The sequence below is a fragment of the Echiichthys vipera genome, assembly GCF_963691815.1.
Source record: "Echiichthys vipera genome assembly, chromosome: 19".
Lineage (NCBI taxonomy): Eukaryota > Metazoa > Chordata > Actinopteri > Perciformes > Trachinidae > Echiichthys > Echiichthys vipera.
This window is the reverse complement of record NC_139844.1, coordinates 10325712-10338023: the sequence shown is the minus strand read 5'-3', so window position 1 is coordinate 10338023 and position 12312 is coordinate 10325712. Positions and strand designations below refer to the sequence as shown.

General features: G+C 39.9%; 1 protein-coding gene across 2 annotated transcripts; it reads left to right on the top strand.

Moving 5' to 3' along the window:
* The first annotated feature begins 207 nt into the window (after positions 1 to 207).
* Positions 208 to 11111, top strand: mapre3b (microtubule-associated protein, RP/EB family, member 3b). 2 transcript variants are annotated; one of them, XM_083933900.1, is made up of 9 exons: positions 208 to 311; positions 3652 to 3719; positions 4152 to 4276; positions 4369 to 4514; positions 5905 to 6064; positions 6186 to 6227; positions 7255 to 7391; positions 7915 to 8064; positions 9797 to 11111. In XM_083933900.1, the coding sequence occupies exons 3-9, from the start codon at positions 4156 to 4158 to the stop codon at positions 9863 to 9865; spliced, it is 825 nt and encodes a 274-aa protein (XP_083790026.1). In that variant the 5' UTR covers positions 208 to 311; positions 3652 to 3719; positions 4152 to 4155; the 3' UTR covers positions 9866 to 11111. The 2 variants fall into 2 exon arrangements, with proteins under 2 accessions (XP_083790026.1, XP_083790027.1); XM_083933901.1 differs by lacking the exon at positions 6186 to 6227.
* Positions 11112 to 12312: the final 1201 nt, after the last annotated feature.

The following is a 12312-nucleotide window of genomic DNA, read 5'->3' as shown; positions in this document are numbered from 1 at the left end:
TCTACAGGGGGGTATTACTACTTTTACTTAAGTCCAAGCTCTGGGTATTTACATTAACCTGGTGGCTAATCTCCAAACATGGCTCCGCAGTTGCACCTTGTCTCCATCATGGCCGCTCACGGGGAGACCAGTTTCACGAAAGTAATGAAGAAAATCCTGCAACTGCCCTGCGCATGCGCACTGTCCCCAGCAGCTTATGTGGGGAGGCCAGTCTTTGCTGAGGCAACAGCGAACAGTCGTAGCAACGGAAAAGCCCGTCACCACCGGACAACAACGGCAGGGAGGTCTGAGAGGGACGCCGTCGCACTTCAGTGAGTGGTACTAACTCAACTTAACTTCACATGTAGCTTCTTTACGTTTGAATTCAGTTTATTTAACGGCGTGTTTCATTTACGTGTCACATACATGGTCACACATAATTAACTGTATCGTCCCGTTAGCTGGCAGTTTGTTCTGTCATTGATGATGTGCGCGTGTCACGGAGCAGGCCGTCAGAGGGGGGCAACGGTCGGCTCGTGTCAGTTACACGTGGATGTGTTTGCAGTTGGTTAATGTCGCTGCGGGGCATTTAAACCAGGTGCAAATGTCTCTGAACCAACTACCAGCCGTTCCTCTGTACCCGGAGTGAACGGCGTTAGCTCCGGAGCTAGCAGCGGTGCGCACCAGCGGTGGCTGCTGTCGCACCAACCGTCAACTGTCACAACACTCCGGTTAACCCGTGAAACCGACCCGGTAGCGGCCTGTGACGTCATTCTAAACACACAGGAGCCTTCACATGTGTCATAACTTATGGTTATGACGTATTTTTATAACGGTCATAACTTATTTGTGTATATACATTTATCATGATTTTACTGTTTTATATTGAACTGTTTTATATTTCTACTATTTTATAATTTACTATTTTTTATTATACTGTTTTATATTGAACTGTTTTATAATTTTACTATTTCATAATTTACTATTTTATATTTTGCCATTATATATTTTACTATTTTATATTTTGCCATTTTATATTTTTCCATTTTATATTTTGCTATTTTATAACTCACTATTTTATATTTTGTTTTTTATATATTTTACTATTTTATATTTTGTCATTTTATATTTTGCTATTTTATAATTTACTATTTTATATATATATTTTACTATTTTATACTTTTATATTTATATTGGCAAGTCTCGTAAGCTGCTAAACTGTGTTTTTAGTTGTCCTAAAACAACAATGACAATAAAGATCTATCTACATTGTATCAACCACAAACATCACAAATTACAATAACATACAACTTTCTGACATAATATGCAATATTATGGACATAATTAATGAACATTTTTTAATTAACTGTATAGGGTACAACAGTGTAGGAAATTAATTAAATTTTATTTATAGTGCCAAATCATAACAAAGACATTTATCTCAAGACATTTAACATATAGAGTAGCTCACATCTTTGACTTATTTATGATTAACAGACACCTGACAGTTCCTCCATGAGCAGCAGCAAGTCACACTATCTATAATTATGATAATAATACTTATAATAATATCGTATGTATAGTATTATAGTGGCAACGATAATATAAACAGATATTATAATCAAAAAATACTGCATGACCTCCGTCAGTTATAATAACGATATTTAAGGGTCAAACATGTTTTCTGACTGCTGCTACTCTAATGTTTGGGTCAGATGTGCCTTTAAAAAACATTTATTATTGGGAATACCCAAATACAATCATTACAACTTTCTGACATAATGTACAATAGCATGGACATTTTTAATCAACCATATAGGCTACTACAGTGTAGGAAATTAAAAAGAACAATAGTTTGGGGGCATTTAAAAAAATAAGTTAAAAGTGCTGCTTGTACTCGTGCGTAAATAAAAAGCATTTTATTGCTATTATCAGTGCATTTACATGTTTGTGCGAGTGTACGTTAGAGACGGTAATAGAAATTAAATTAATTTAATGAGCATAAAATGAAGGATTAGGAAAAAGTCTAAACTGGTAATTTTTGCTTCCGATCATGTTTTTTTTTTCAGGTTTTCTGAGATTTCTTGGGGCATTTTTGCCCTTTTGTTCCTTTCATTTGTGACACTAGATTTATGTACATATGCATATTTATATGTAGCTCACCAAGAAGTAACTTGAGATATGAGCAATGTAGTATCCTTGAAAGAGTAGAATGTTTGTTCATTTAAAAATCACTTAAGCAATTAATTGATTCAATTATTAAAATAGTTGAAAAGAAATGTTCTGTCAGTTGTCAAGTACACTAAATATCATAAACAGGTGAATGCATCTGTCACATAAAAGAGAATAACCAAAGTCCGGTGATGCAAAAGATAATCTAAAACCATAAATTTAGACTTGTACAGGTACCTTAAAATGGACCAAAAATCAGTACTTACAGTTAAATAACATAAGAAATTTGAATTGAATACACTTTATTTGTGTATCTTTCTGATGGTGGGAACAGGAGCAAAGAAGGAAATACATGTGTTTATTCCTACAGACTTGTACTTTGACAAATGGTCAGGTGCCAAAACAAAACAAGTGATGAGTGTTGAAGGTCCGGGGAATGTTCTGGAAACGGTCTGTTTGTTGGGAAAGTCCAGGTTTAGGGTTACGCTCTCATTCAGGTCTATTCATCCATCTCATTGTAAGTCAGTGACACACCAAACAGGTGATGTTTATCTGTACAGCACTGTTCTTAAAACCACAGCTGCATAGAATGATTATTTTCATTATATCTGATTATTATTTTATCTTTAACAAACAGGAAAAACTCCCTTCACAAGTTCCCAGAGTCCTGAGTGACGTCTTCAAACGTCTTGTTTTGTCTGAGTAACAGTTTAAAACCCAAGGAAATGTATTTAATCATCATTTAGGATGAACTATGTACAACAGGAAATCCTCACAACACCATATTTTTGTCACTTTTCCTTTGAAAAAACAAACTATTATTAAACTAACTAACTATTTAATTAAAAGGAAGTTAAGTTGTTTGTCGTCCCAATGTCTTTCTGTTTAATTTCATATAAAATGTTGGTCTTTCAAATATTTAAAGAGATAGTCATATGTATTATTGTGTGTGCAGTTTGATTCATACATGGACGAGACAGTAAAGCAAAAATAAACTCTTAACTAAATCTAGTTCAAACCCACAAACTAATCAGAGTAGATTTCTGGGCTCAAAGGACACAGTGTTATAACCGTCCTCTTCACCCGGCACAACCAAATCAGCAGCATTTGCATGGTGACGGTGTTCATTTGAATGCAGTCAGTTCACAGTTCACATGCTTTGTTATTGTTGGATTCCCTTATCTAAAGCTGCCAGTGTGATGAGTCGTAGCTGTGCCGGTTTTTCTGCCTGTTGGATCTCAGCTGCCCCCGTGAACCATTATGGGTGTGTTCAACCTGGGCTAAAAGGATTAACAGAGATCAGTGAACTAGGGACTGGCTGCTGGTTTATCTTCAGTGTTTCTCTGTGTACCCATGGGGGGGAGCTCTCGATCAGGACACTAAACCACTCTGACCATTCTGTAGAAACGCACGTGACGTAGAAGTTGTGTTTAAAAGGGATAAAGACGACGAATGATTATCTTCACAGTGCAGTATTTTGATACTGGTTTCTGTCTCCAGGTCTTTCTGTAAGGTGGTCTACCACAACCTGACTTGAACAGTTCACACCAAACATACATCCAGTGCAGGTAAGTGAACTAAAATGAAAATACAGAAGGGCTGCAGCTAGTGTTTATTTCCATTAATGATTACTCTGTCAATCATTTTCTCTATTAATCTGTTAGTTGTTTGGTCTGTAAAATGGTGAAAAATGTTGATGAGTGTTTCCCAACGCCCATGATGACGTCCTCAAATGTCTTGTTTTCAAACAAGATGATTGGTGCTTAATTCAATACTTTTTTCTTACTGTATCAATGCTGTGAGTATGACAGCAGATTCAATTTACGTTCTGTAATTTGATTGAAAAGTGTGATGGTTGTTTTCAGAATTATGTTTATTGAAATGCATTTCCATCTTTAAAGGAAGATCATCATCCTTCAGAAATAAGTCATTCAACTGTTGCATTGCATGTGATGTCTGTGTGTGTGTGTGTGTGGTGTGTCTGTGTCCCTGTGAATCAGGAGGATGGCGGTGAATGTCTACTCCACCTCTATGACCATAGAGAACCTGAGTCGTCATGACATGTTGGCATGGGTCAACGACTCTCTGCAGCTCACACACACAAAGATCGAGCAGCTCTGTTCAGGTAAACACAATTTATTTTTTCAATGTCAAGCTTGTAATGAAAATCAAAATATCTATCACCCTCTAAAAGTGATTTTGTGTTTTCCCTCAAAGGTGCTGCTTACTGTCAGTTAATGGACATGCTGTTTCCAGGGTGCTTATTAATGAAGAAAGTCAAGTTCAATGCTAAACTGGAACATGAATACATCCACAATTTCAAGGTCTTACAGGCTTCATTCAAGAGAATGAATGTGGACAAGGTGAGAGAACACACACAGACACACACACACACACACACACACCAAAAATGATAAACGCAATTATTTATCTTGATTATTCAAAGGGATAAAATCTTTATATTGCACTTTCGAGTTTGAATAAATGGAGTACTGCTTTCATCAAAAGTAAGCCGTCATGTCAGCGCTTGCATGCCCCACAATGTGTGACAGTGACATACGGGGAGATTGTCAGTAAATGTACAGTGTAGGTTACAGTTTGAATGAATAAACACTGCAGCCTCCCAGTGCTGGGCATAAGTTATGGGAAAGTCTGTGCGATTAAATTGGAGCAGAGTGTGCTGTTCTCTGGCTCCGGACACAGCACACGCTGCCTAGGTTGCAAAATGTAAATAAATACATATTTTCTGCCTTTTATCGAGCATCAACCAAAACCGAAACAATTAAAGCTTCAAGGTCATGTTTATGTTCATGAGACGCGAGCCTGGACGGAGCCAGTGCAGACGACTGTATGGGTTAAAATTAGAGTGTTTCTGTTGCATGAGAAATGTGAGTGAAAAACACATCTGAGACACCTGTGGACACAGTGTAAGGTTTAAAATAAAGTTTAGTGTCGAGAATTTAAAACATAGATACAATTGTACCCAAAAGGGACTAGCTCTTCGCCCTCTGCTTCAGATATTTGATTTTCATTTTTGTTTTTTCAAGAGTAAAGCCATAACATCTTGATCAGCCACTGTAGACACATTTTAGTATTGCAGTGCATCATTTTAATCAATTGTGGCAAGCCCACATAGTGATTAATATTTGATTAATTATGCAGCCCTAGGTCAAAGACACTTCTGAATACACATTCTGCATGCTGTAGCTGTGGAGCTACAAAATAAAGTCAACTTTTTTAATTTAAATTATTTGTTTAGGTTTTTCTGCCTTTATTTGGACAGAAATAAAGGGAGTGTGAGGATGGGAGACCATCCTGACTCGCGGATCAGTCTGGTAACTTTGCCCAAGCTTTGCCTCGACGCTGTTGGTACGTCATACGCTTGGTTGATCTGATTGGTTGATTTGGCATGTCCATCACCAACATAGGTGGTGATAGACAGATGATCCATCCAATCAGCACCAGTATGTCTGCCTCTTGACTGAGAGATCCCAGATGGATATGCTGAGCAAATGCAAGTTATGCGAATCAATCCATCTGGAGGAGGCAGGTTAGGTAACCACAGCCACGTAAACAACATCTTAAACAGGCCACTGGGATGCTCCAAAATAATAATTCCCAAATTCTGTTATTGGATTTTTGTATTTCAAATAGTGACCCTTTGATCGCAATCATATCCAGAGGTCGTCTCATCTGCTGTTTGAAAAACTCTATATAGACGAGGTCAGGGTCTCCTCTGTCTCCGTTCCTCAGATCATCCCTGTGGAGCGGCTGGTGAAGGGGAAGTTTCAGGACAACTTTGAGTTTCTTCAGTGGTTTAAGAAGTTTTTTGATGCCAACTACGACGGGAAAGAATACGACCCCATAATGTCACGGCAGGGCCAAGAGGGAACGCCACCTCCCCCCAACCCAGGTATATCTCACACACGCGCACAAACACACATATACTTGTCACTATCAGCTGTGTGCAGCACAGTGGCTTCATTTCATTGCTCTCACCTCTTCATGCAACCACATCCCCACCTCTAACCCAGGTAAACCCATTCTCCACAAAGCTAAAAGACCCTCTCGCTCAGGTAACATCCCCTGCATTGAGCATGTGCGTGTGTGTGTGTGCTTTTCAATGAGTGCCTCACCGTCATTCAAACTACGAGTTACTTTGTTAATGGATCAGCCTATTCTGGCTGGTTGTAATTGGTATCAGGAGCTCTGATTGTATCTCTGTAGTTCAAGATTTTAGCATAGCAAAAGCATAATGGATATTTTTCATAGTGTTATGGAAGGACTCTGAAACCATAAATAAGGGAAGCACGTGAGGAATAAACTAAAAGAAAGGAATTTTATTTAACAAAGATTGATTTTAACAAGTGTAGCAAAAATGTTGAAGCTAACAACAGGATTCTAGCGGGAAAATATGCTGCCAAGTGAACAAGAATAATGCAAAGGAAAGTAGGACTTAGCCATAATGATCATTTATTGTCTTTCAGTGGAGTTGTAAGGTGATTAAATCATATATTGAGGTATCCTGAGTAAGATAACTATTTTTGCAAGCAGTAAACAAAGATTTAAGGCAACTATATCTTTTTAGGTACATGTTTTGACACTAGAATTGTTCATTGAGGTAATAAAATCAAAGCAAAGCCATCCTTTTATGGATGAATCTGTGTGTTTGTGCATGAATGTGTGTTGTCTTTAGTGCAGACAATTTGCTGTCCTCCCCTCTTGAAGGCGCCTGTTGACGGTTAGGACTTGGCTCGTATGTTTTAAGGTTACAGTGGTTTAGGTTGGGGTAAGAGTTAAGGGTATTTTATATCGCCACTAGCAGCGAGAGCCACAGTTTTGACAGAGCTTGCAGCCATATATGCTGTCATGTACTTACACACATGAGTAAAGAAAGTAAGAGAGACCTAAAGCATAAAAAGATGCTTTGGGTCACATTCACGCACATGTACCGGTAAGTAAAGTATGAGCAATTACAAACCCAGTGTAGACAGTTGCATTGTTAAAATGAAGCAGATCTGTTATCTCATTAAACACGTGGACATGAAAAGAACACAGCGTAACGCGTCCAGATATATAAATGTTTGTGTTTCTGTCTTCAAGGCCCCATGAGAACATCTCCCACTGCACCAAAGGTTGCTCCCCCCCACCAGAGGCAGATCAACGCAGCACCAGCCCGCAGGGCCACTCCTGTGACCCGCAATGGAGGAGACGCTGAACTAGTAGAGCTCAACCAGCAGGTACCACCTGCTGTTATCTATTCAGCCATTTCTAAGTTTAAAAAAAAACCCTGTAGTTTCCATGGCACCCCACCAAGGTGCCAGTGCAGGTGTTATGTTGTACTGCATGACTGATGGTACCCTTCAATGTTCATGAGACAAAAATTCCCCCGTGTTTCACATTGAGAGCCCTTTGTAGCACAAGCGACACCATGTTGATAATACCAATTCGGTCCTGGTCGTCCCAACACTGCTCTCTCAGAATGATTAAACAACACAAGGTCACTGTGCCCGGTCTGTCTGGACTGACTCAGCATTACGGACTGTCAATAAAAGTAAAGTCTGTTAACAGAATACATTAAGTAGCTTATCAACAAATAAGACATTTTCATGCTTTTGAAGCTTTATGTGATGCATTTGCCCTTCAAAAAACAATTTTTACCTACTGTTGTTCATCCTCAAAAACCCTTCTGCTGTTTATCTGTTTTCTTATATATTCATCTCATACCCATAAGCTGTTTGACCTGCTTCTCTCTGCTCGTAGCTGCTGGATCTGAAGCTGACTTTGGATGGACTGGAGAAGGAGAGGGACTTCTACTTTGGAAAGCTGAGAGACATTGAGCTCCTCTGCCAGGAGAGCGAAAGTGAAAACTCAGTCATTAACAAAATCGTGGATGTACTGTATGCTACAGAGGTGAATACAGTCAAATCACACACACACACACACACACACACACAGGGAGCACATGCATTGATGCTTTGCTTGCATACAATAATAGCAGCAGAGATGAGATATATGAGTGTATGTTTGTATGAAAACTTTAAAGTCAGCCGGTCAGATCACCCACCTTTAGACTTTTCTCCCTGATTCGTCACAGCATTTTGAAGTGACTGCAGTATCTTTAAGCTTTCTCAGAGGTCTGATGGTCACAAGATTAAAAGTGAACTGTCAAGGCGAGTTAGGGCGCACTCACACTTTCCTTCCGTACCGTGCCCAAACAGGTTTTACGGGTAAAGCCTAGTTCGTTTGACCAGTGTGAGTGCAACCGCTCCGCGCCTCGCTGCGGCCGGCTGGCCGTCCACGGCTCGTTTGAGAGAGGTTGGCTTTTGTAAAGCGTGTTGCACATGGAGGGGGGGACAAGTACCCTAAAGCCCGGGGTAGGTAAAACACAAAATTTGAAGCAGAGTGAGACCTCTTCCTGCAGCTCTCCCTCTCTGTTCTGAAACGCTCAGAGTCAAGAGGAGGTGCAAAATCCAGTTTCTCTCAGAACAATTGAATTACAATATGATGAAAGATTATTATGGATTTTTTTACCTAACAATGCCAAAAATAAACTGCCTACAACAGCTTTTAAGGGTGCACTCACACTTGGCCAGGTTGATCCTTGCAGTGCTTAAGAGCAATTGTCCCCCCTCCCTCCTCCCCTGCTGTCCAGGCCCGGCGTACACTCACACTGCTTCAAAAGATGCGGGCCACGGCACGATTGCTTCTTGCACACTGTGTCCTAACTGCATGTGATGCAAGCGAGCGAGCGTCAGCAATAAATTCACTTTATTACATTGTTTTCCATTGGAATGCCCTTACTGGGCCTTTTGGGCTGAACTTTTGTTGGACGCCCTGTTTCTATTTAATCTTGTCATGCACGCTGAAAGAAGACCCAGGACTAGGTGGAGAGATTATATCTCCACACTGGACTGGGAAAGCCTCGGGATTCCCCAGTTAGAGCTGGTTAAAGTGGCCCGGCAAAGGGAAGTTTGGGGTCCCCTGCTAGAGCTGCTGCCCCCCGACCCGACCCCGGATAAGTGGTTGAAGATGAGATGAGATGCACGCTGAAAGAACAGCTGATCATGAAGTTGAAATGATGAATTATTTAAACAAGACGTCCTCATTCCACAATAAAACCTGAATAAATTAGTTGTTGCAGCTAAACAGATAAGGTACAGCCAGAAGAGGCTCGGGGGAGATGACTCTCACTGTGTGACTGCGTGTGTGATGCAGCTTTGGGAGACGCCAGCCTCTCTGAAGTGACGGTGCTGGCTCCTTGTCAAAAACACATAAGAGTCCGCTGGTGCACGGGACATTTTACGCGTTTTTTCTACAGCTTGTTCCACACATCCTATGAATAAGTGTGGATAGAGAGCGTCAATGCAACGCGATATTCTGACGCTTGCATGCTGTCCACAGTACGACTATGTACCTTCTATACTTGTGCTTGTACATGTGCACTTGTGCCGGGCCGAAGCCGCCGAAGCCCAGCTCTCTAAACCGGGCCAGGGCCAGGAAGCTTGCACTAACACTGGTCAAACGAACTAGACTTTAGCAGTGAATCGTGCTCAGGCACAGTACGAATGCTCAGTGTGAGTGCGCCCTAAGAGGCTCAAAACTCAAATGTTATGACGTACACTGAACTCGCCTTCTTTTGCAGGATGGTTTTGCACCACCAGAGGACGAAGAGATTGACGAAGGGGCACAGGGAGACCAGGAGGAGTTCTGATCTGTTCTCCCTTTCTCTTTATCCTCCCTCCCCCCACCTCTCCCTTTAACCTACCTGATAATTACTGGCATAACCCCCCTTTGTTTTATTTTTTTAAATCTCCCCTTACTTCTCCTATCTGCGGCTGTCTCTATCCATAATGACTTTGTTGCACAGCCTCGCTTCCCAAACTCTTACTAGCAAAGGACACTTAACCCAGACCTGCCTGGACTAGGGCCCAGCAGCCTGGCTTGGCATACTCGACTTATTCTAGCCTGTTATCAGAGGGGACTGCTGCACTGCGGGGCTGGTGTAGCCTGCTAGAACGGTTTAAGGTTAATAGCGATGAGATTACAGGGATCCAGCACTGACAGCCTGGAGCCAAACAGCGCTATCAATCACTTTCTCTCACCATGCACTTTGATTGACCACACATTCATCAGGGTTCTCTTTAAAAACACAATGTTTTCCACACAATGTTAGAGGATATTTAGACTGTACATTTCACAAGGTGAAATTATAAATTGTGTTATGCCCCTTATGAGAAAGGCTTGCACGTATATTTTGAACTTATTGCATATGTTGACACGTGTGAGCGTACATTTAGCTCTCCGGACATATCACAGACTGCTCACATGAACGTTCTTATTCCCGAGTCAGCTTTTACTCATCACAATGGAGGGTTTGCTCATGACTGTATTGACAGTTTCTTTATGAGGTAGCATTATGTGTTTGTTTTTATTTATTTATCTTTTCTAAATCTGCTAAAAAAAGAGAAGTGGTTTTGGATTTGGGGAAATTTAAGTTCTTGCACTAAATGTAGCGAAACAAACCGACTGAAATGATCCAAAATGCCAACACGCAGTGAAGATACAGAAAGATGCAATTTTATATTTTATAGATGTGTGTTAAAGAGGTTTGTTTTTTATTTGCATTGAATCCCTCAATGGCCAAGTGAGAGGTGTCAGTTTAAGAGTTATTTATTAGGCTTTGAGTTCTATGAATGGAATAAACAGTAAGACACTACTAAATACTAACGTTGACTGTGTAGATTGAGTAAAACATTTTAGCTGCTATCATTATTCTTCTGTTGCCGTATTTAATTGAGTTTTATTGCAAAGCATTTAAAACACCACAGTGGCTGCCAGGGAACTATTGGCGTGGTTTCTTGTGATTGGCGGCCGGACTGAGCGTGATTGACAGAAGTTGAACCAGTCTGAGAGAACTGTTGCCACGGCAGCCATGTGCTGAACTTTCTGCAGCTACTTCTGGATGAAATAAAGCTCTGATGTTCAAGAAAAGTAACAAACCTTATTGTTGTGTGTGCTTTCTGTTGCTGCTGTATTTCTCATTTATCAGCAGCAGTATTATCTAATTATTATTCCTCACATATATACAATTCAATTTTATTTACAGTGCTAAATCATAACAACAGTTATCTCAAGACACTTCACATATAGAGTAGGTAATGACCACACTATGACTTTTTCATGATTTACAGAGACCCAACAATTCCCCCATGAGCAGCAACAACTCGCACTTTCTTTAAAAAGAACAGTAATAATTAATATAGTTATTATATACAGTATTAATACAGCAATCTTGAGTACAGTGGCGACAAGAAACAGGAACGTCGGACAGACCCAGCTCTATGGAGGACGGACATCTGTCTGCGCCGGTTGGGGAGGAAGAAAAAGAGAGAAAAGACGGGCCGATGGATAGAGAGAGACAAAGACAGACAGTCCCAGAGATGCAATCAACCACAAAAGTAACAGTAACTATAATATCTATAGTAATGTGAGTATGACTTATATGTTATGGCAGTTAATACAGTAGAATAGTATAAACTACAGCTAAGGTGACAGAATATGAAAATGATAATTATGGTGGCAAATATGATCAATGTAGTAGTAAAAACAGCTGCAATGAGACAGACCACTGATAATGTTTTTAAAATGTATAAAACTAATGAAAATATATATGAATAATAATATAATACACTTTACAGTATTATATTGTATTATATTTACTTACATATTTCAGGACAATTGCTTTACTAGATAACAGTGTTTTACCGGTTAAGGCCAATATCCTAATCCCACATTAAGACATAATTGTATTTAAAATTCATTATTTGGATTTCAACAAACACACAAACAGCTGTACAGCAACTGTGACTGCACGATAATAGCAGTATTATGCTTTTATTTAGACTACTCATGTTGGCACAAAGTGGCAGTAATGATACTACTATTTGTCTCCAATTTATTTTGTAAATGCAGCGATTTATTTTAAAAAGCGGGGACTAAAGTTGACCACCAAATGTTTTTTTATTTCCTATACTTGTCCCAGTGAAAATCCCATCACAACCACACTCATTGCATAACCACAGGGATGTTAAGCCTTGCCATCATGTTAAGGAGAAATAATTTGTGCTTAAACATAATTAGGGACCAAGAGAGAGGTGT